Source organism: Gouania willdenowi, chromosome 20, assembly GCF_900634775.1.
Source record: "Gouania willdenowi chromosome 20, fGouWil2.1, whole genome shotgun sequence".
Lineage (NCBI taxonomy): Eukaryota > Metazoa > Chordata > Actinopteri > Blenniiformes > Gobiesocidae > Gouania > Gouania willdenowi.
In genome coordinates, this window is record NC_041063.1 from 6691189 (window position 1) to 6717249 (window position 26061).

The window sequence follows — 26061 nt, forward strand, 5'->3', positions numbered from 1 at the left end:
ATAAAACTACCCTTAAATAGTATGATAACAGACAGTGGTTCAATGTTTATTATTGATCTTAACCCACTGAATAGAGTGTTACTAATGATTAATTTCCCTATTACATATAATGAATTTTTTTAGTGAAACGCGCCAAATAAAAAGTAATGCTGTGTTCTTATATCATGCACAATGGCATATTAGGGCCAGATTAAAAAAAGAAAACTCTGCACTTTGAGAATAAAGTTGTAATATTTTGAGAATAAAGTTGTAATTCTATTCGATTAATGGTGTGATGTTTCAAGATTAAAGTCGTAATATTTAAGTATTTCAAGAATCATTTTTCATTATTTTTTTTCTATTAGATGCAAGTCTTAATATTTTGAGATTAAAGTTGTAATAATTCAAGATTAAAGTCGTAATGTTTCGAGAATAAAGTTGTAATATTTCGAGAATAAAGTCGGAATTATATTAGATTAAAGTCATAATATTTTCAGATTAAAGTTGTATAATTATGGGAATAAAGTCGTAATTTTATTAGATGCAAGTCTTTATTCATCTATTTATTTTCTATTACATACAGTACAAGTCTTAATATTTTGAGTTTAAAGTCGTTATGTTATTAGATTAAAGTTGTAATATTTCGAGAATAAAGTTGGAATTACATTAAATTAAAGTTGTAATATTTCGAGAATAGAGTTGTAATATTTTGAAAATAAAATCATAATTTTGTTAGATTCAAATTGTATTATGTTGAGATTAAAGTTGTAATTCTATAATACTGGTGGTAATATTTTGAGAATAAAGTCATAATTTTATTAGATTCAAATTGTATTATTTTGAGATTAACGTCGTCATTTTATTACATTAAAGTCGTAATATTTTGAGAATAAAATCGTAATTTTATTAAATTAAAGTGGTAATATTTCAATCCTGTTTGGATTTCAATTTTATTCCCTCAAAATATTATGACTTTAATCTCGTAAAAATTACAACTTTTTCTCAAAATGTTAGCACTTTAATCTCCTAGTGCCCAGATTTGTATCTTTTTTTATTTTAATGTGGCCCTAATGCTCCGTCGTAAACATATCGAAAATATATATTTTAGATAAAATATACTGTTTACAATCATGACTATTAAAAAACTGAATGAATGATTAGAAAGAAGAATAAGTAACGTGTGTTAATCAAATGTTAAAAGCCAGCTCAGACACTAAAGTTAAACCAGGAACTGTTTTTAATCACTTCCTGTTTGTCCATCATAATCAATATATGATGATTTGTGAGCACATATAACAGATTTTATGCTTGTAAGTGTGTTAAACTGAGTTAAAATGGAAAAAAAAGAAGCTTTTTAGGATTAAAGGTACGTTTATTAGGCTTGGGTCAGGGGTGACTCCTATTGGCTGATTCCAGTGTGACATCACACTTCACTGAAGGCAAACAGGATTAAACCATTTAATTATTATCTCCACTGTAAACTCTCTCTTAATGGCATTGTTTGAATAGTTTGGTGCTTTGCATTGTGGGATGTGGAGTCCTGTAGGCGTGTTTTTACTTAATTTTTGCAGTGACTTCTTGTGTTTTTTTTTGTTTTATTTTGGGGTGTTTACTGTATGTTTGCATGTTTTGGTAGATTAGGTTCTATTTCCTTGTGTTCTGCCTGTTCCTGTTGATCAGTTGATTACTGTATTTAGCCCCTCCCACCCTCCCTGGTTGTCTTACTTCTTCCAGTGGTTGCTGGGCCTGCAGTGATTCACTGTGGGGGGTGTCACAGTCTGGGCTGTAATGCTGACAGAAGTCAAACGCTGCTTTAGGATCGGCCACAATCAGAAGCTGCTGGATGTCGCCCTGCAGACAAAACACACACAAACATGTCAGATGGAAAGACAGGGAAGAATAGAATGTATAACAAAGTATTATTATAATGTAACCTCATATTGAGAGGTTCTTATATCAATCATCGTGGATCAAGAGACTTTTATCACAGTGAGGCAACAAAACTGACTGTATCTGACCTGAGGGTCACATGATTATCAACATTCATGTCAGCATTAGAATAATGACCAATCAGAGCATTAAGACAGGAAACAACAAAGGGTGTGTGCGGGTTTTTTGGGGGTTTTTTTGTCATTTGTGTATTTTTTCTGTTATATTTGTGTATTTCTATAGTCATCTTGTGTGCTTTGGAGTCATATTGTGTATTGCTGTTAATACATTGTATTTTTTTTGTGATTTTGGATGCATTTGTTGTGATGTTTTGTTGTTTTCTATGTTTTTCTGTCATTGTGTCCATTTTGTGGTGGTTTTCTATAGTATTCTTTCACTTTTGGAGTAAATTTGTGTTTTAATTTGGTGATTTTGTGTTTTGTAAAGGAAATGTAATTTTGTATATTTTTCTCTATTTTGTAAAAATGTTAGTGTATGTTTTTGGGACCATTTTGTGAATTTATGTTGTGATTTTGTAAATTTAGGGAAATTCAATTATGTTGTTTTGCAAACGTTTCTGTCATTCTGTGTATTTTTGCTGTGGTTTTGTATATGTTTTTTGTCATTATGTGTGCTTTTGGTACGGTGGCTGGGAAGTGTCAGGTGAATGCATTTACAGAAACGAACACAAATGCAAACATGTCACAACGGAAGTGTTTCCGACCATTTTGCATTCGTGTTGTGACCTTTTTGCATTTGTGTTAATTTCTTTAAACGCATTCACCTGACACTTCCCAGCCACCGGGTTTCCGCAACGGAAGTGTTTCCGACGGACCGGTATTACAGACGGACATGTTTCTGGCAGATGTTTTTAACCCACCAGAACAGTTAAGAACAAGAAGAAAACATCGAAACACGTATGAAAGTAAGTGAAAGTTGATTAGGATACTCTTATATTTTTCATATCAGGCTATCATATCATAATACCCGTCCGACTGTAATACCGGTCCGTCGGAAACACTTCCGTTGTGGCCGGTTTGCATTTGTGTTCGTTTATGTAAATGCAGTCACCTGACACTTCCCAGCCACCGTATTTTGGAGTGAATTTGCATTACTTTGTCATTCTGTGTATTTTTGTTTGTTGTTTTGTATATTTTGTGTTTTAGGAGTCATTTTGTATATTTTTAACGTAATGTTTCTGTATTTTTTTGGTGTTGAGTGTTTTTCAAGTACATTTTGTCTATTTTCTGTCAATTTATGCGTTTACTTTTGTGGACTTACAGAAATAAACTTAGGGATGTATATGGACCCCGGGCCACCAGTTGCTTATATCTGATCTAAGATTTGTTCAGAGTTTTTAACAATCATCAGAATCAGAATCAGAATCAGAATCAGAATCATCTTTATTGGCCAAGTGTATGTTGTACACACGAGGAATTTGACTCGGTGAATGTAAAAGTCATAAAACTGAGGGAGTAACAGACAAAATGTAACTGTGAGGTTGTGGACGAGATATGAATTTAACATTGGTGCTCCAACAACGCAAACACTCAATAATTTTATCACTTAACAATTTTAAATCATGGATAAGTTTGTATGAATGTAGACCGTTATTAAAACGTCATGAATCAACACGAAAGTGTACAATAAAAACCAACAGATAAAAATAAAGCTACAAGTCATTGGTCTGAAATAAATTAATCAGCAGAAAGTAAAAAGAGAGGAAATCAATGAAATTCAATGATTCTCCTTCTGGTGAGAATGAACATAAAAGTCCTGGTTTTATTCCAACAACTTCTACATTTGTTATTAATTGTAAACCAAACTCACTGTAAACTAAAGCAGATGATTTTACTGCAGAAAATCACAGCAGATGTGACGGACACGTGTTTGGTTACAAAGAGTCAAACACAGTGTGATGCACAAAGATACACAAAAATACACAAAATAATGAACACAGTGATGCACATGTGGACACTGCTGGAGAAAAGTATGGTAGATTCACAAAGAAACACGAGATGAATCAAACAAGCTCCAACTCGCCATGAGAATGTGCATGTGTGTGAGCGTGCACTGTAAACTATGGATTCTTTAACATGTAGATGAGTAGAAACATGCACGTATGGAACTCTTTCTGCGTTTCCATCATCTATCATCAACGCTGTCTCCTTTCAGTCGACAGGACAAATTCCTTCTTGTTCATCCAATGGGAATCAGACTTTAACAATCTTTTCTATAGTTGAGCTCACTGCACATGATACACACACTTTATATACTCCCCAGGGATGTGCAGAACATATACTGTATAAGGATTACTTCTATTAAATCCTTTTGTACAGTATTGTATTTAGCAAATACACTGTAATTGTAGGAGTTCTTATTATTTCTCTTCCGCAACTTCCTTTGTCCTAGAACTCCTCCTAGGCTATTAATGCAGCACTAATGACACATATGTCATCTCCTAGGGGCAATGTCAATGATGTGCAGTCGACCTTTTTTGGAGCTAAAATGTCAAGGTCAAAGTCAAGGTCACATCAAGTGTCAAAAAGCAAAAATTCCCATATCTCGACAAATATTCGTCGTAGAAATTTGATGCTTACATTTATGAAAAGCTAATCTCAAGTGGAGTATTTTATTTCATTAGACCGAAGCTGTACCTCCTACCAGTAAAAAGATCAGTAGAGGTCCCTATAACTTGGCCACAAATTGAGATACAGTGCTCAAACATGTACCATTGAACAATTTCTTTCAATGTGTGACCTACCAGTAAAATGACCGGTAAAGGTCAAAGTTCATGACGTCACAAAAAAAAAAAAACACACACACAAAAAAAAAACTTTTTCCCCTATTACTTGGCCACAAAATGAGAGACAGTGCTATGCCTGGTACCATTGAACAACATTTCAATATATATATATATATATATATATATATATATATATAGTTCAGTACGAGATATCTACAAAGGGTAATCTGTGTATTTTTTGCTTGTTTTGTAACTGCTGGGAGAGAATTTTCCCGTTGTGGGATAATAAAGTACAACCTACAGTAATCCAATCTAATCTAAGGTATGATGAATAAATTAAATACATCAATAACAGGTGTTTTTTTTTTTTTTAACACCATCTTTTAGTTTTTCACAATAAGAGTCCTGGATATTAGCATTTGACTTGTAATCTAAAATGTATGTTTAAGTGTGATTGTATAGGTTATATTTAAAAAATACTACTACTATAACATAAAATAATCCTTACTTACTTTAACTATTTCAATATTGTGATTAGAGCCAGATGGTTTTTTTTCACTACTACTTCCCTTCTACTAGACATAATCCCATAATCAGGTGGCATCACTAGGCTTGGCAGGTATTCATGCACGCAGGTAGGTATAAAGACAAGGAAACTCTTAAAACATTAACATTTCTCACAAGAACACACACTACATCAAAAACACAAAAACTGTTTTATTATGTATGTGTTATCATTGTATATCAATATTTCAGTGTATATTTGTTATCACTTTTTATTATATCAGTTTGTTTTAATGCACATTTAGTTGTCTTGAGTGTTGTTGGAGTATGTTGTATTTTTTTCTCATTTTGTGTTTTGTTGTCATTTTTTATATTTTTCAGTTATTTTTGTCTATATTTGTAGTCTCTGTTGGAGTGATTTTGTTTGATTTACTTTCATTTTGTGTTTTTTGGTGTCATTTTGTGTACTTTTGCTGTTGTTTTGCGTGTTTTTCTGTCATTTAGTATGTTTTTGGTCTAATTTTGTCTACTTTTGCTGTTGTTTTGCATATTTTTTTGTAATTTTGTGTGTTTTTGGCACAATTTTCAGTATTTGATAAATTTCAGTCAGGTTTTCGTTCTCATCACAGCACTGAAACTGCTCTTATCAAAGTGATCAATGATATAAGGTTGAACACTGATTCAGGAAAAGTATCTCATTCTATTGGATCTAAGTACTGCATTTGACACTGTAGATCATACAATTTTGTTTCACAGATTGCAAACATGGGTGGAACTAAATTGAAAAGTAATGCAATGGTGTAAGTCCTACTTGGAGGAGCGAAGTTATTTTGTCAGCATTGGAAACTTTGAATCTGACAGATTACCAATGTCCTGTGGGGTTCCTCAGGGCTCTGTTCTTGGACCCCTTCTGTTTAGCCTTTATATGCTTCCTTTAGGACAAATTTTACAGAACTGTAAGGTTGATTATCAGAGCTACGCAGATGACACACACCTATATCTATCACTGAACCCAGATGACTATGGTCCATAGAGGTGTTGTGTGACTGCTTAGAAAAAGTAAACTGCTGGATGAGTGAAAACTTCCTTCAACTAAACCATGACAAGATGGAGGTGATTGTCTTTGGTAACAATGAAAAGAGGACTGAGGTCAGCAATTATCTTGAGTCTCAATCTTTAAAAGCTAAAAACCAAGTCAAAAACCTTGGTGTTCTGATTGACTCAGATCTTACATTCAGCAGTCAGATCAAATCTATCACAAAAACAGCTTCTACCACCTAAAGAACATCTCCAGAGTGAAAGGTTTAATGACTAAGAAAGATCAGGAGAAACTGGTCCATGCTTTTATCTCCAGCAGACTGGACTATTGTAATGGTCTTCAAACAGCTACATCTGGTTTAGAACGCTGCAGCTTGGGCCAGAGCAAAGAGGTCAGAACACATTACTCCAGTTTTAAAGGGGACATATCATGCTAAATCCACTTTTTTAGCCCTTAAATGCATTTTGTTGTATATTTAGAGTGTTTAGAAGTACAGAAAAGTTCAAATTAGTCTCTTCAGGTGCTCTGTTGATATCTTTATATTCTGTCTTGGTCATATTTTTCTGTTTTGATTTTTCTATTCTCTATTACGTTTTTTAAACAATAACGTCACAGTATTTGCAGCGGAACTGCCAAATTAGTACATCGACTCCAGGCCCAACACTTCGAGCAATCCACCATTTTTATTTCTCGCTTTTATTTTGTAGTCCAAGCTCAAGGATGCCGAAGTTACGAGAGGATAAGTCAAAATGTTGGGTTGTTGGATGTAGTAACCCACACGCTTCATTACACCGTCTCCCAGCATCAGAACCTTTTCAAAGTGCCTGGTTGAGTTTTATTTTTCACAGAAATGTACCCACATCTGTGGGTAAGGTCATTTTTGTGTGCGCGAAGCACTTCAAGGATGACTGCTTCTGCAACCTCCGCCAGTATAAAGAAGGATTTGCCAAAAGACTTTGTCTGATTGAGGGTTCAATTCCTTCTATCTTTAGAGACGACGAACAGAGCACTTCGGTAAGCTGTAAATAACGCTAAAAAGTGTGATGATAAGACGTCTCTGTCATTGTTTTGTTAGCATTAGCAGTTGCACCGTCTTCATATGTTAACGCTGTGTGCTCGTTTTAGATCCTTGATGATATGGTCTACGTGGTTTAATTTAAGTCTAAAGTTTTCATTAGTCATTTCATTTTGTTGTTTTTGTCTCCGAAAAGACTGTATTAAAATGCATTTTGTGACGTTAGCTTGGCGCTAGCGTTAGCTTGTTAACATCCATATGAAGACGTTGTTCAGCAGGTTCATCATCTTCATTTTCATCTCGCTCCACCGGGTCAGACTCTGGCTCGAACATGTAAAGCTGGATGGACAAGTATTCTGTTGTTGACATTTTGTAAATAACGTGTGAATAAACATTTTCTGTGCCGCTAAATAATCGCATCTCTCCTATCAAACTACAAAAATGGCCGAACAGGGTGGAGTTGAACCGAGTGTCACCTCTGCAACCTGAAGAGGGGGCGGGTATGAAGTGTCTCATTTGCATTTAAAGAGACAGCACCAAAACGAGTTGCTCTCAGAAGCTCATCAGAAAAGGGTAGAAAAAGGGGTGGAGCTATAATAATGAGGAATTCAGACCCAAGCATTGCAGTTCTGCTTTATATAGACCACAACTGTATGATTTATATGTAAAAAGGATTTAAAATGTTCTTATTTTAAACAGTTGAATGTTTTATCATGTAAAGCACATTGAGTTGCCTTGTGTATGAAATGCGCTACACAAATAAATTTGCCTTGCCTTGCGCAGTTGATATTGATTTTTGTTTGTTTTTTAGTGTATTTTGTGTACTTTTGCTTTTTTGTGTATTTTTCTTTAATTTTGTAGGTTTTTTAAGGAAATTTTATGTGTTTTCACTTTGGGGGCTAGAAAAAATTAGCCCAAGGACCACAACTATCCCATGTCCGATTTAGAAAACTGATCTGACGCCAACACAGTGAGAAAACAGTAGAAAACCAAAGTCAGACACAGATATAGATATAGAAGCAGCTGCAGGGATGTTACAGATGTTTTGTTGTGTGAAACACCTGCAGAGACTCACACAGACACACAAAGGCCTTTCAGAGCAAAGTGCCCCTCCTAGCATTAGCTTAGCACAGTGCAACACATAAATATAGCCCTGAGGTTGTGTCCTAACGACTGCTGGGTCAAAGGTTAACGTGGAAAAAAAGAGACAATATTAACACAAGGTCAAGATCAACAGCTGATGTTTGAGAATCATTTAACTCTCCAGAAATTAAAATTAGGACTTAAAGGATTCATTTTAAAGATGTGACAACGTCACAGAGAAGAAAATAGACACATTTGTACAGAAATCCGCAATATTAGATTATTTTGAGAGAAGATTGCGTAAAATGTAAAGACTTCTCTCCTGATAACATATGCAGTTAAATCTAAATGAATGTGAAAACACTGCTACACATCCGTCTACAGCAGTGTTTCTCAACCTTTGCAGCTCGCGACCCCCAAAATAAAGGTGCCACATTATTTTTAGAGCAAAAAATGGGTGACTCGCTAATTCAGTGGTTCTCAAACTGGGGGGCGCATCCCCGTGACGTCATGACTGGGTGGGGGGGGCGGCACTACAACCTTGAGCATGAAAAATAGTAAATGTTTTTTTTTTCTTTGCATTTTAATAATAAATAATTGTATTACTCTTCTAAAATATGTGATTGCAGATTTTATTTATTTTTATGAGATTTGAAAGAAATATTGTTTTACGCCTTTTTTGGCCTCGCAAGTTTTTCATTCATGAAACGGGGGCGCAACAGAAAAAGTTTGGGAACCACTGTTCTAATCAAAGGTTGTTTTTTTTTTTTAATGTGATATCACATTAGACATTTCCACTGTATTTATGCCATTAAACAGGTGGCTAAGGGTCTAGCAGTGTGGCTAACGGACATGTTACAGTGTAACCCCCTGTTTATGTGAATCATCTGAAACTTTTCAGATCTAAAATTAATAACAGTAGTTCACTATTATCCCTTTTTATTATTATTATTATTATTATTATTATTATTATTATTATTATTATCATTATCATTATTATTATTATTATTATTATTATTATTATTATTATTATTATAATTATTATCATTATTATCATTATTATTATTATCATAATCATAATCATTATCACTATCACTATTATTATTAATAATTAAGTGGAAAAGAAACAGTAATTAGTGCAGTGGTTCTCAACATTTTTTGGTTCGTGACCCCATTTCTGGTAACCCCAAAGACTTTTTTTTCTAGAGTTTGTTTTTGATCATGTTTGAGCTCAGATATATATATAAAAATGCAAGCCATGGAAAATAGTTTAGAGTTTTGCTGAATTTCTAGGCTGTGATATATCCAACTGAATTAGTTGGTAGTTTTCAGACATGTTTTTTCTGTCATTTTGTACTTTTATTAGCGGGCCGAATTGCATGAACCAAAGGGCTGCATTTGGCCCCCGGACCTTGAGTTTGACACATATGACATAGGGAAATTGACTTGTTAACGTGTTATTAATTTTTTACCTCCTCAAACATTGAGAGATTTACAGGAAGGAAGAAACTTAGCCTGTTTCTCATTGAACAACAATATTCCAATTTTCCGTGATCGCAGAAGATGGACGTTAATTTACTTTTCAAAATGGAAATGGCAATATTATCACCTATCACTTAATATCCATATTTTCATTTTTATTAATTTATTAATAACATTTCAATTCACCAGTTCATCAGTAATGTGACTTATGCATTGCTCCTTTTTTGTCTGGGAGTAAAAATCCGCCCCTCTGTGTGTCCTCTCTGTGTGGTGAGATTAAAACATGAAGCTCTCGTCCATAGTTTCCCCTTAAATATCCAAATATCACTGTATATGTATATGTACCTGTATTTCTGTTTTGGTTCGAAGTCAGTAAAACAAAATAACCATACCATTTTTTTTTTGTTATTTTGATTTGGTTTTGAAAGGGAATAACCAAAAAATGAAGGGTACACGGACACAAAATATTTGACAGTCAGAATAATTTGAGTGTTGTTTTTGTTTTTTTCCCCCTGAGCTTTAAGTAGAACCAGAAAGAATCCCATGGAAATGTGTGATGTGATCCTAAGACGTTATTTATGATCCCTTTAATTACCTCCAACCAGAGAATTACCCTCATGTTTTGCATGAAATCCCCACACTTCAGATGAATATCTGCATTCATTTTCTGTCACAGGATAACATGATTACTATTTGAACCATAGCACAAGATATTGAACTTATAGAACAGGGGTGTCAAACTCATTTTAGTTCAGGGGCCAAATACAGACCAGTTCGTCCTTAACTGGGCCACAGATTTTTTGTGAAAAAAAGAGCAAATTCAACGTTAATGTGCCCAGATTTACACTTCCACATATAAATGATATATAAATGATAAAGTATGTGAGTATATCAGTCCCTGCAAGATCTTCACTTAAATGTACCTGATTTTGGGGAAATTTTGAGGAATAATTTGAGGAAAATTTGCCAGATTTTGGAAAAATGTAGAGTTTTTCCAACAACTGCCATCATGTGATAGAAGAACTGGACAACTGAGCTTTGCAAATATTGTGGATTTTAATTGAATTTTTGTATTTGGAGTAGGGCTGGGCGATATGGCCTTTTATGAATACCGCGATATTTTTAGGCCATGTCACGATACACGATATATATCTCGATATTTTGCATTACCCTTGAATTAACACTTTGATGCACAAAATCACACCAGTATGATGATTCTATATGTCTACATTAAAACATTCTTGATCATACTGCATTAATATATGCCAATTTTAAACTTTCATGCAAAAAAGGGGATATCACAACTAAGTCAAAGTTGACATAACTGTATTTATTAAACAGTGAGTGGCTCAAACATAAAATTGTCAACAGAAAGTGCACGTTCTGTGCAAAATTGTCACAGAGACATTTCAAAACAAGACATTAGTGCAGGATGCAACTCACATGGCATTTCAAAACACAAAATTAAAGTGCACTTTTTGTACATAATGCCACTACAATATTTTAAAACAAATAGTGCCCTTTTGTGCATGTTGTCATTAAGATGACATTTCAAAAAAAAAAATCAAAAAAAAGTCCGCGAGTTTAACGGTATGGTCATTTTCAACACCGCACAGACTACAAGCTGCGATATATCGAGTATATTCGATATATCGCCCAGCCCTAATTTGGAGGGGTTGAGATAACTACAACTGAATTTGTCATTAATTTACAAAATGTTTCATGTTTTTTCTGTCATTTTTACTTTTGACACATGTGCACTAGACATTCAATCACCCGTTTCTCTGTGAAAATGAGCATGTAAATGTGTGATATTATTCCAAAATAATGCATGTGAAGCTTTTCTGTGTCACGTTTGGGCTCATTTTTAAATAAAGAGGGAGAAAATCTGATCAGATTGATTTTTCTGTTTGTTTTCTGCCATCGTGGCCTTATTCAAGTCTGTATTTCTACCAAACTTTAGCTGAATTTATTCCTAATTTAAACATGTTACTGAAGAAAAACAAGCAAAACAATGTCCTTGTTTAAAGGAGAAATGTAACTTTTATCTGGATTCAGGTAGGTACAGTACTGTCTACGAGGAATGAATAGAGCGACACACGGTACAGGAGAGGCCGTGAAGTAAGGCGGGAGCACAGGGAGCAGAGGGAGGGAGAGGTTTTTACAGCAGTGTGTGTGTGTGTGTGTACAGGCAGGGGAGGGGACGACAGGGCAATGAAAGACTCCCATTCATCTCATCTCAGCCAGATCCCCCAGCGACGGTGGTCAGCCCTGAGCAGGTATAGATGGCATGAATAGACTTCTATGAAAAATACACGTTGGACTGTAAAAACAAATACCAGCAGGAAAAATCTACCCTAAAGAAAAAATAATCAATAAACCTACAAATGGAATCAAAACTGTCAGTTTCCACTTAATTCTGAATCTGATGATGTATTATTATGTTTTTTTTTTTTGGTTTTTTTTATTCTAATTTTAATTAAATCAGATGAAAACATCTTTTATTTCTCTCACGGATGCTAAAGAAAAGGTACCTGAGTCTTTGGACTAAATATCCCAGCATGCACCAGGCCCTCAGAGAACAGACAGGAGACTTGTTCTAGACTTTACTCAGTGAACACCCTGTTAGTGTGCACACCGACAGCTGACCAGACACACAGTCTGAGGCTAATATTGGCCTGAGTGAACCCACACACCCACACACCGACACGCTGACCACAACCAGCAGCTTAACATCATCATTATAAAGGTTTATTTTGATTATCGGTTTTATAAAAGCACAAAAAAAGAGTTAAAAGGCCAAATCCCTGCCTTTTCTTGATGTAAAAAAGCAAATTAATTAAAAAAAATAAAAAATTGTCTTTTATATACTTTTTCCCCTGGGATAAATAAAGTATATCTGATTCTGATTCTACTATTTCCAATGACTGTATCTGCACGTGACTTGCAACTTTTCAGCTACCGGTACTTTAATGAAGTAAAATCCAAAAGGAAATTTGACCCATTGACCCAGAATCGTTGTGACAAAACAGCCTGCTAACTGAAGCTCAAATGCATGGTAACATTAGCATTTTGTTTTACATTCTTTTTATGCAAATCTTTTTATAGTCGATATGATAGGAAATACGATATAGGGAACACGATATGAAATACTCACAAAACGATATCGGATGAACTACAGCCGAGCCCGTGGAACGTCTCCGCGCCGAATAGCACATACCACGTTCGGTTCTACCGAGTAAAAAATGGGGCCGCCCCCATGACACGTACGGGGCAATGGGCATTTATATATATATATATATATATATATATATATATATATACATTTATATATTGGTATGTGCCAATGATTCAGTACCACCAACCGACATTCGATTTTTACAAAAGGTCAAAACAAATGAACAAATATGGAAACACTTACAATTACAACGTGCCTTTGTAAGTCTGTCTCAACATTTGTAAAAGTGTTTTGCTATTTGTATTGTTTTTTTTAGATAATTACGTATACTTGTTTTCAAAATTGTAAATTTGTTGTGGCATTTTTAAAAGTGTTGCAATAATTTGTAAATGTGTTGTTTGTGGTTCTTGTAAATGTGTTTTGCACTTCTCAGCCACCGTAGTTTACAGACAAGAGCACTGACCACGGTGGTTGATTGCTCTCTGTTTCAGCCGTGTGGTTTTTTCAGGTTAAAATTTTCTTATATTTTTTATTTAGGAGATTTGAAGAGCTACATTCTGCTTCGGAAACTCAAAGTACAGACAGAAACAATTATTCCAACATAACCCCACGGGTGGAGGTAAGTTGTATCTGTATCTAGTAGAGCTATTTAACTTCCTAAATTAATATCACCCCTACCTAATAATGAAGTTAACTATCTTTTTTCATATTTATACAAAGCAGAAATGAACCAAAACAAGCACGTGCTGAAATCACGCATCATTTTTTGTGAGATTTGACGTACAGTCGTTAGCCACACATGCTAAAGCTAACATTAGCCCATCTTTTTACAGTGAAAAATATGGTAGAAATGTTTGATATTGTTCTAAAACATGTGGGTAAAGGTTTAGTCCGTGTTATAGAGACATTTACATTTCATTATTCACATATTACGTCAGATTTTGTGCGAGAAAAGACATTTCCGTACCACTCGTTTACAAAAACAGAATTGAACGTGATATTTTCCCAAAACATGCACATGCGGTTATATTCACGAGTCATACTACAATTTCTGTTTTGTATTGTTTAAAAACAAATAAATAAAAATCATTTATTTTTAAAATGATATTGTTGTTTCGGTTTCAGGAAGTGAATTCCAGTTTTCCATGATCACAAAAAATCTTAAGCACTGTTATACCTTCAGTTGTTGTGTTGTTGCCTCAAATCATCACAAATCTGTTCAAAAATTAACATTAATAAAAAGCTAAATATGTTCGTTGGCTTGCCCGAGAACACATTGCATATAAAAATACATTTGATTGAATTAAATCACTAAACCTCTAAACGTCTTGACCACATGCTGCCAACTGGACATACTACACACCACAACAATCACAGTCCTTATTATTATTAACACTTGGCCACGGTTACATGATGTTTTTTAATTCACACTTCATTATTCCGAATTAAATAATTCTGAATTAAAGTGTTTTGCTTTGTGTTTACATAAAAATAATAATTACGACTTGAGGCTTACATGGAAAACAGGTTTATAACCGAATATCCCCATTTTGAATCGTCCGTCCATCCACTCTTTTCATTATATACATGTCTTCTAAGGCTCATATTAAAATAAACAGTTCGTCTTGAGTCCGGAGCGGCCATCTTAGAATATGTCATCGCCATCGCGTTATCACGACAGGACGAGCATGTGCAGAACGACTGGAAATAAACGTTTACAAGATCAAGGACTTATATTCGGAATTAAAATCAGAATAAACCACTTATTTCGGATTTAAGGTTAACTCGAAATGGCCATTTTCATTTGGAATTAGGTGTTTACAAGGTCAATTTAAAGAGAATTTCATTTTTGTTCTAAATTAAAGGGGAGCTAAAGCTGTCACGGGCGGCCTGAGATAACTACGGTGCGCTTCGGCTCTAGCAGGCGCAATTCAGACTCCATCTGAAAACCAAGCACATATTCGGACTCAAGGGGACCAGACCTTTTTGTTGATACCACGTATCACATATAAATTATATTGCATTTATCGGAAACGCACAATTTTCGGGCTAAAAGAAAAGTGTTAATTTTGTGTAAAATGTGGTATCAGCGGAAAGGTTTTATTCCCCTGAGTCTGAATATGTGCTCGGTTTTTGGATACAGTCTGAAATGGGCCCGCTGGAGGCCCCGGAAGATGGGTGTTTTCCTCTGCCAGGGGTAACCTCTGTCAATGGATGGAATTACGCCTTTATTTATAGTATTTTATTTTTAAAACTATCTCCCCCCTTTTCCGTTTGATTTCATACAACACATTTACAAATTACTGCAACACTTTTACAAAAAGTCAAAACAAATGAACAAAAATGGAAACACTTGTACACTTACAAAGCACCATTGTAAATCTGTTTCAACATTTGTAAAGGTTTTGCTCTTCTCAGCTATCGTAGATAACTAATGACTAAATAGCAATGCTAATTCAGGTCAGGAGGTAAAAAAGAACATCATTTACACCAGACAAAGGCTTCAGTTGTCTCATGACCATAACAGCTGTATGGTTTTCATGCTAAGTTTTCATTAAATCAGATTTTCTGCTCTTTTGACCAAAACAAACTCTGAAGAAGAAGTAACAACAAACCTATTCTGTACACTCTTTAAACTATTTTTTTTTCTGACTGATTGTGAAGGTGATGTAGATTAAATAAAATAAGTCGTACCTGGAACACGTCCTCGTCCAGGAGTCTAGTCCCAAACACTGTGACACCGTCTGTGTTGATGGAGGCCTGGTCGTTCCTGAGGAGAGGTTTGGTGATCTTCTTCTTACAGTCCACGATGATGGTGACGGTCTTCTTCTCCACGCTGATGGCTACACGGTGCCACCTGGTGGAAGGAAGCAGAACACAGGAGAAGCAATTAATCACTTGCATCAATATAGGTCAATAAATTAAGTTATCATGTCCATGTTTGCAGATGATTATCTGCTCTCCGTTAAACAACAAGCGTGAATTTGATTCTACCAAGATTTCGACAATGATGAGACGCATCAAAACGCATCAAAACAATTTGGGTCGCTTTTAAATAACAGTCAAAAATATTTTGACTTTGGGAATAATTTTGCGCAAGATTGTCGATAAATTCGTCATTATACATGGCAGAGTATCATTTAAGGTCTTAAAATCATCACAGTCCATTCCCCAAGCTCATAAAACAATACTTTTGGCAAGAAGAAACAATTATTGTGTGAATATAATATAGCCTCCCAACTAACATTACCTTGTGTATATTGACAATGTTATGGACAATCTTGTGCAACATTAATTAGGAAGTCAAAACATTTTGACTGTTAACTTATTGACTGCCAAAGACATCCAAAGACGTTTTTTTGTTTAGTAACATTGACTGCCAAAGACGTCTGAAGACGTTAATTGTGTTTTTCGGCTGGGGTTGCTAGGAGACAGCGTGACAAAGCTCTCCTGTGAATATCTAACTTGTATCATAATGTAGTGACCAACTGGTGCCATGTAGGTGGCAGCAGAGCACCTTTAGACGAGAGATCAAGACAGAAAATGGTGCTATGGGAGTTGATGCTGAAGTTCACAGGAGCTCACAGCAGCTCAAACTTGATCAGAGCATGTGTGGAACTATTGAGAGTGTTGTAATGGTGAGGAAAAAAAAAAACGGGGCAAGCTCTGACACTCGGCATGTCCGGGATGAGGAGGAAGATGCGTGCGGGGAGAATGACGGGGGAGAGACTTGGAGGAATACTAAAATACAGTAAGAAATCCATTCAATTCTGACCTAGATAGCAAAATAATAATAATGTTTCCATCCAAAGCCCAGTCTCAGTGTTATTTTTGTTGTTTTATAGAAGGAACCTAATGTTGAGGTGTCACTAAAGCAAAAAAAAATTGCTTTAAAGGTTTAAAGGTTTTTTTTAGAAAAAGACGTTTTTCTCAGCTTTTTTTCACAAACTGGCGATTTGTGTGAAACTTGCCTCTATTCAACTGCGGATTACAGAAGAACAAAACAAGCTAGAAACAAAATTATGTTTTCTAATGAAATTAGAGACTTTAGTCTATCAGAATTCAGATTATCATAGTACAAAATAGATTTTGAAGCGACTCAAATTGTTTTGTTGAAGACGTGTCTCATCATTGTCAATATTTCGATATCAAATACGACATAAACAAATCTTTGAAATATATTTATTGAATAATTACGTGTTTTTGATCAATTGCTAAAATCATCACCAGGGTACTGTATATATCTAAAATGCGCTAAATATCACCACTGCCATCAATTCCGGAGACCACAAGAATCATTTTCTCACTTCTTATATATCATACTTAAAAAAATACAGTTGTGTTTCATTCCACCATGGGAAGGGAGGGGTATCTGATTTTTTTTATAATGCTGGCCACAGACATATCAGGCCAGTAGAATACTGTCACCTACTAATGTCTGAGCAGGCCTTTGGTGGATTAACTTTTTTGCTAATACACAAAAGCTCTGTCGTGAGGAAAATACCTGATGTTAGTTTTTAGCTCGTCGCCCACGCAAACTACGTTTTTTAGTTGGACAACGTACGTCATCAGAGAAAGTCAAATCACATGCAGATTCTTACACCTTACATTTTAAGGTGTCAAAATACAGCCCAAAACATCAAGAAAAAAGTAAGATATACGTAGCTATATGGACTCGATTTTTCCCTGTTCATGGAAAAAGGACAAAAAACATGAAATTCAGGCTCCAATATGAGACGGGAATATCTCACATGCATGTTTTAGAGCAATATGACAGATTTAAACGACTGTTTTCCCAGAAAACGTGTGTGGTGGACCCACTTCATGATTGCTCCACTTAAGTTGAGTTTATTCATTTTTATAAAGATTACACACACATATTTTTGCTTTACAAACATTAATTGACAGTTAATAAAGTTGAGTGCACGTAATTTTATGAGCAGTTTGATAATGTTTGCTTTGTTTAAGGTGAAACTCACCATGTTGTCTCCACAGATCCTAAAGGAAGTGACTCCGCCCAAGATGGCCGCTTTATAGGGGCGGAGCTTAAGTTGGATCAACCACTTCATGAAGTCGTTGGGAGGGAGGAAACTACAGCCTGGTCTCTATATTTCAATATTTTCTGAGTAAAATATTGTAAATTCTAGTTTAGCTTATATTTGAATGTTTGCTTATTTACACGGTTTTATTTGGAGACTGTGTTTCATTAGTTTAGTTGTGAGTTTAAAAAATGATTTTGTTTGTTTTCACCCTTTAATTATTTGTAGGCCGGTCGGTCCAGGTAAGTTAGACTTAGGTTCCTGGTTTCTTTAAGTTGACCTTAGTTTAGCAATTTTTGGGGTTACATTGTCAAATTGTGTTGTTTTTGTTAATGTGAGAATAAAGATTTATTTATCATAAATCACGTCTTGGTTTCTGGAGCCGTCACAGAGGGACTGAATCAATGTTGAGCAAGTATAACAAAATGGATGAATATGTCAAATCTTGCTCAAAATCACCTGACTGTGGAAGTATTCCACTTAAAATAAAATATAACTATCTATATAACCTTGACTTCCATGTTTTGGGGACCATATCACACTCTTCCGTAGGATTTTTTCTGTAAAAACAATTGTTGACTCTATTCACCCTATTTAGCAGATTTGGTACAATTTTAGGAATTTTAATAAATAGTAAAGTCATTTAAAAAAGGAAAGACGATGAAAAGGAAATGGAAAAATGTAAATTGGAAATGTGCAAAAGCTAAACAACGCAATAAAAACTGGTATCGCAAAAAAGTTTTTACTCGTTCATGAGGAAGTGTTTCAGATGTTTCCATATTGAAATGTATCAAAAAAAAGCTCAATGGAAAAACATTTTATTAGGGTCGGGAAAATGAGCGCGTTAACGATTTGCGTCAATTTTTTCATATTAAAGCGTTAAAATTAATTTTAATTAAGATTAATTTTGACCTCTGCTCCTTCCCTAGGTGCAGTACAATGATAAACTCCTTACAGAGCAGAGGAAGTGATGTGACATAGACACCCACTGCACAGTTTTCTCACAGAAGAAGACGACACACTTCCGTTTCCTGTAGCTAATGCTGCTACAGCCTGAGCTAGCATTGGAAAGCTCAAAACACACGCTTAAGTTTGGTGTGAGAGGCAGACCGCTTTCCAAACAGATTATTGACAAGTCAACCAATGCAATTGCTTGTCGGACACCATCCAAATATGTTGAATCACTACAAGAAGCAACAGAGTCACCAGAAGCACCTCCAGCAATAACTGCACAATCCCCAGCCGTAGGACCACGTTCGGTCAGTCTGCTTTTTCCATCAAACAGGCCAAACTGTGGAACTCACTGCCTAACCATCTCAAATACAGAGTTTAAATTGTTCACGTCCAGGCTCAAGTTGTGGCTTAAAACAAATCAAAGTTGTACCCACTTTTAAATAATGTTTTTAATAGTGCGGTGTGAAGAGTTAGTGTGTATCTGTGTCAGCTTAATGTGGGAATGTATAAATGCTGGATAACTGTTGTAAATAAGTTAATATGTGTTTAACATTGTACGTTTATACATTTTGTATCTAGGGAAAAGCTCAACCAGGGACAGGAGTCGAGAATTAGCATTAGTTATACACTCTGTATGCATCGCATCAGTTGCATCTTTTTTTTGCTGTAACTATGTCTGTCTGCATTGTCCCTGTCAAAGAAATAAATAAATAAGTCAGAATCCAAACTTAAGATGGATGAATGCCCTCTGCAGTGGTGGCTAAAGAGAAAGGACTCCTACGGTAAACTAGCACCCGTTGCTCCTGCCACCACTGTGTCCTGTTCCTCTCAGGACATGTGATTCAGAAAAGCAGGGCTTCTCTCTTCTCTGCTAATGTAGAGAAACTGGTGTGTCTCAGCACTGGCTCAATGTGAAAGAGGAATAGGTTTGGTTAAACTAGCAAAGCTGACACAACAAATAAGCGAACTGCAGATTTTGTTCAACATTTGAAAGCTGTTAAACTATTGCACAAATCAAATACATCTCAGAAGATTTAGTACAGGACAAACAGGTTTTAGATTTTTTTAAGAACCCTAGAAGACAGGTGGTTATTTTGTTTGGACAGGGTTTTGTACTGCCAAACAATTCCAGTCTTTGCATGAATTTACTGATAGAAACCAATTCATTTTCGTGACTGATGTTTTAGTGCAATGTTGCACAAACAATGTTTTTGAATCAATGTTCTATGCAAATATTTGGTTAAAATAAACCTTTTTTTTCGACATTATTGCGTGTTTATTAGAAGCTGACAATGCAATAAACTGCCATTAATTGCTGGCAATTTTGATTGCTATTATTTTTTTTCAGATTTGCAATTAATTAGTTGTTGTTTTTTTAAATTGATTGCCGGCCCGACTTTTTATACAATTCCACGTCACAGGACGTGATGTACCTGGTCACATGACCACTTCTCCCTGAGAAAACATGTTGGGGTACGTGTGGACAGAAGAGGGGACCGAGGCTGTGTTGTAAATGTCACACTCCGTACTATCCACTACAAACTCAATGAGTATATACTGTCTACTATATACTACAGGTATGATTAGGATGATGAGCGTTCCCATAAAAGTATACTTCCACATTTCCCAAGATGCATCTGGAACCTACAGCATTAAAAACCTGAATCACACTGAGGCTAAATATCTCTGTTGATTCTCCACCTTCACTTTGAAAGTTCTGAAAACATTTGAAGTGAGAGAGTGACCAAGTAGAATATCAACATGTGCTCATTTGATCCATTAAACTCACGTAGACACATTTCATTCACACAATTCACACATTTTCAGAGACCCTCCATTGTGCCTCTGTCAAGATGTCCTGTTACCTTCAGAATAAGAGCTCTATTCACAAACGTAATGGAAGACAAAAAGATGTTTGTATTTTGAAAAGGGGATGTTTTGATTTTTAGCTTGAAGCCGGTCCCTGGACCAATTTCCATTCCACTCCCAATGCATCATGGGACGGTTGAGTATGACTAGTGTGCCCACCGTGCATACTTGTCCCCATATGGTATATATCCAGGTATTTCTCTAATGCTCAATCTTTTCATACTATCTAATGTGAACGCAATACATACTAATTTAGACGTCACACTTAATATGAGTAGTACGTTAGTATGAGTAATACGTTAGGATGAGTAGTCTGAGCAGTACGTTAGTATAAGTAGTAGTTTAGTATGAGTAGTACGTTAGGATAAGTAGTACGTTAGGATAAGTAGTACGTTAGTATGAGTAGTAAGTTAGGATGAGTAGTATGTTAGGATGAGTAGTAGGAGCAGTATGTTAGTATGAGTAGTACGTTAGCATGAGTTGTACGTTAGGATGAGTAGTATGAGTAGTACGTTAGTATGAGTAGTATGAGCAGTACGTTAGTATGAGTAGTACGTTAGGATGAGTAGTATGAGCAGTACGTTAGTATGAGTAGTATGAGCAGTACGTTAGTATGAGTAGTAAGTTAGTATGAGTAGTACGTGTTATGGTCATTTTTATATTCATCATCATATCGTCAAATGTATGTTCATGTGTACAATTTGTCATGTTTTAATACATGACGACTCCATTACTCTTTACACTTTTGAACAGCTGAATCATGATTAAACAGTACAGATCGTATTATTCTCAGTGCAGCACAGAGTCTCTGCTCACATGCAGATATACACTGACGCACACACTTATCAAGGACAGATAAGAGTGGCGCCCGATCTTCCTCACTTTTATACATGTCTTCATCATCCTCCAACATTTTCACTGTGGGAGCATCTGACTCCCTCCCTTTTGTCTCTCAGGGTTGGGACCTTTTCTTATCTGTATAAAACCTTAAGCTGAAACTGTTAGAGGGCGCGGCACTTCCTTCGGACGTCCGCCTGGACGGACGCTAATTTTGTTTCACTTTGTTCCATCTTGTACCTTTTTTCTTAGTTTTAGAATAAACCCTTTTTTATAAAACCATCAATGCTTCGCCTGGACTCCATCATTCAACCAGAGCAATAAATCATGTCTCCAAATGAGGTCAACCGTAAATTCAGCCGTAACATACGTTAGGATGAGTAGTATGAGCAGTACGTTAGTATGAGTAGTACGTTAGTATGAGTAGTATGAGCAGTACATTAGTATGAGTAGTACGTTAGTATGAGTAGTACGTTAGTATGAGTTGTACGTTAGGATGAGTAGTACGTTAGGATGAGTAGTATGAGTAGTAATTTAGGATGAGTAGTATGTTAGTATGAGTAGTAAGTTAGGATGAGTAGTATGAGTAGTAAGTTAGGATGAGTAGTATGTTAGTATGAGTAGTATGAGTAGTAAGTTAGGATGAGTAGTATGTTAGTATGAGTTGTACGTTAGTACGAGTTGTACGTTAGGATGAGTAGTATGAGTAGTACGTTAGTATGAGTAGTACGTTAGTATAAGTAGTACGTTAGTATGAGTTGTACGTTAGTATGAGTAGTATGTTAGGATGAGTAGTACGTTAGTACGAGTTGTACGTTAGGATGAGTAGTATGTTAGGATGAGTAGTACGTTAGTACGAGTTGTACGTTAGGATGAGTAGTATGTTAGGATGAGTAGTATGAGTAGTACGTTAGTACGAGTAGTACGTTAGTATGAGTAGTACGTTAATATGAGTTGTACGTTAGTATGAGTAGTACATTAGTATGAGTAGTACGTTAGTATGAGTAGTACGTTAGGATGAGTAGTACGTTAGTATGAGTAGTATGTTAGTATGAGTAGTATGTTAGGATGAGTAGTACGTTAGGATGAGTAGTATGTTAGTATGAGTAGTATGTTAGGATGAGTAGTACGTTAGGATGAGTAGTACGTTAGTATGAATAGTACGTTAGGATGAGTCGTAAGTTAATATACGATTTCGAACGCAGCCCGAGTAAATTTATTTACTATACTATTAGACGTGAAACAACAAAGGAATGCAGAGTGTTCTAAGGAGGTTTGGAGTGTTCATCTTCCTGCAGAGAAATCTCTCTGAATGAGATTTCACCAGAATTACCAGCCTCCAAAACAACCTTCAATGGAAATACGTTAATTAAAAATATTGCTTTTATTTCTCGAAAAACTGCTATTGGAAAAGTACCTTCTGTCTTTTTTTATGCTCCTTTTATTCCTAAAGACACCCACCAGACATCACATCGTAGCTTTGCTACATAAATGTTTATGCTAGAAAAAGAAACAGATTCTTTAATGACTAATTTTAAGGTTTCAAGTGTCTGAACAAATAAAAACATCAGAGTGATTGAAGAAAAGTAAATCTTCTAAGAGACACGAGCCCTGTAGTTACACGCAGAGTTTTTTTTTTTTTTTTGATGGACAACTGTCACGGATGCAAAGGGTTAATCGGGGTCACACGTGAGCCTTGGGACCGTTTCCCAGTGCACTCAGAGCCCGTGGCATCCCAGGCAGCAGTCCACCACATTCTTATCCACACACTTTGGCCCTGTTTAACACAGGATTACACTCATTAAACTCCAAACTTAATCCTCCTTCTGACTTACTCGCCATGACAGACATGGTGAACATTGAGGAAAGTGTGTGTCAAGATCCAGGAAAGGTCTGCCTCGGCCAGGCAGGAGACACGCAGTCAAAACATTGTTCTGACCCGGAAGACTCTGCAGTTCAAGTCAGGGATTCACACACACAACTGGTCCTGGATCTCGATAAATAATACTTATTGTTTAAGAGGTATCGTGTTACTCTAGAGCAGTCTTTCCCATGGCTGAAGCCTACAGACAAGTCTCCATGAGAAGCAAAATAAACACTTCATTATCTCTGTGGACACCACAGCACAAACAGGGCTATTTGGACAATATTGGACAAGCAACTGTTGACTTGAGTGAGTTGTAAAACCCTAACCCTGAATGGAAGATATACAGAGTTCTAAGACTGAAAGACAAAGACTTTGGCTGCGTTTGAAATCGTATCCTAGCATACTACTCATACTATGCCTGACATCGAAATGAGTATGTAGTGCGTTCACATTACATAGTATGAAAAGATTGAGTACGCGAGAAATACACGAATATATACTATATGGAGATATTTATTTCATTATTCTTTATTTTTTTGTATTTTTGTTGGAACAATCACGCAAAGTTTACAAAGGGTGGCATACTACAATTTGACAGATAAAATAATAAAGTAAATAGATGCCTGTGGTCTTTACGAGTCCTCTTTCTTAAAACAAAACTCAGAGAGAAATAAAAAAAAACCCTATTTTCCAATTAAATAAAAGAAAATAAAAAGAAAAGTGTTTTATCAACAGGGAATCGAAAACCGGTTCTTTCTGAGAACCGGCTCCCAGTAATCCAATTCCTAGGAATCGTCGGTTTGCTTGTACTTCAACTCCAGTTATCGGTTACTCTTATGTCGCAAATACCTAACGATAAACTCCTCCAGGTCCTGTATATTGTGTTAATGCTAGCATCAAGTGAAGCTCTGTCCACCCTATAGTTGTTTGCTGTCCACCCGCAGCTGTGCTGTCCTCCGTGCTGTGTTTTTAGCGTCTATGTTGCTACGCTACTCACTTCCGGGTTCTGTACACTCGCAATAAAGCTGCTTCTTGCTCTGACTTTTCTTCCGAAAACAACAAACTTCCACAAGAACACACACCTTGTCAACAGTTTATGTCCTCATAACAAGTATTCAAACGCGGACTGGTGCTGATCGTTCTCTTTAGTTTGCTCTTTCTCACACACACACCTGATGACGTCACATGTAACAACGGGGACGGCGTCTCTGAAGGTCCATTTATAGAAATGTAAACAAAGGCTAAACTAAAGCTTTACCGTTTAAATACATAATAGGTGCAGCTGTACTTTTGGTTAATATGTTCTTTTTTTACAGAAGAATTATTTGTTTTATTTCTGAATTAGTTTTGGATCAAGTTGTTCAAGTTCAAAAGGAGCACTGTAAATATTCTCAAATGTTTGTAGCCAAAATGTGTCATATGTAAAAATAATAATAATAATAATAATAATAATAATAATAATAATAATAATAATAATAATAATAATAATAATAATAATAATAATAATAATTCAGCAATTTTATATTGCGCTTTTGTATATATTATTATTCAGTGAAAACAATCTATACCTGGTGGATTAAAAGAGAGCTGATATCCCTGCAGGAAATTAAAAAGACAAATATAATATAATAAAGAGTTAAAGCAAACAAAATCCATTTGTATTATTTAATTCCCTCACCCAATGAGAATCGATAAGAGAATCGGTAAGGAATCAAATCGAGAAGCAGTATCAATAATCAACTAATCAACATACATACCCACATACAACACATAAAAAATTTAATTTGCCGTAGTTATGCTCAATACAATTACAAATTCAACTTAAATGGACTTAAAGACATTCCTTAGACAATACGAGCATCTTTCTGCTTGTTTTCCACTAAAACAACAATAACTAAGCAAGACCTGTATTCCCAAGGAAAATATGTATTTGGCAATTAAAAATTTGAAATAATTGACAACCTGTATCTGGATTCGTTGACAAATTTGTTCTTTTTACTAATGAAATTTAAAGTAATAATGTGGGAAAACAGAAGACTGACTTCACCTTAAATATGACCTTGAGTGAAGGTCAAGGTCACACATTTAAAGGAAATGGTCAATGGTACCAGTCTCAGCACAGTATCTCAATTTGTAGACAAGTTATAGGGAAAAAAAGTATATATATATATATATATTTTTTTTTTTGTGACGTCATGAACTTTGACACCTACCGATCTTTTTACTGGTAGGTCTTACAGCTTTGATCCAAAGAAATAAAATACTTCATCTGAGATGAGCTTTCATAAATGTAAGCATCAAAATTGTATAATAAATATTCTCAGATATGGAAAACGTTGGTTTTTGACACTTGACGCGACCTTGACCTTGACATTTTAGCTCCAAAAAAGGTCGACTGCACATCCTTGACATTGCCCCATGAGATGACACACATGTCATTAGTGCTGCATTAATAGCCTAAAAGGAGTTCTAGGACAAAAGAGATGCAAAAGAAAAATAATTTACAAAACTCCTATGAAAACAATGTATTTGGCAATTTT

General features: G+C 35.5%; 1 protein-coding gene across 2 annotated transcripts in view; it reads right to left on the bottom strand.

Annotated features, from left to right (window-relative positions):
- Positions 1-26061, bottom strand: part of col11a1a (collagen, type XI, alpha 1a) — a 145345-nt gene that overhangs the window by 99096 nt on the left and 20188 nt on the right. For both annotated transcript variants that reach the window (XM_028477294.1, XM_028477293.1), the window contains exons 4-5: positions 15650-15812; positions 1705-1830 (exon numbers count right to left, since the gene is read on the bottom strand). In XM_028477294.1, coding sequence (XP_028333095.1) covers positions 1705-1830; positions 15650-15812 — 289 coding nt within the window. The remainder of the gene's footprint in view (positions 1-1704; positions 1831-15649; positions 15813-26061) is intronic.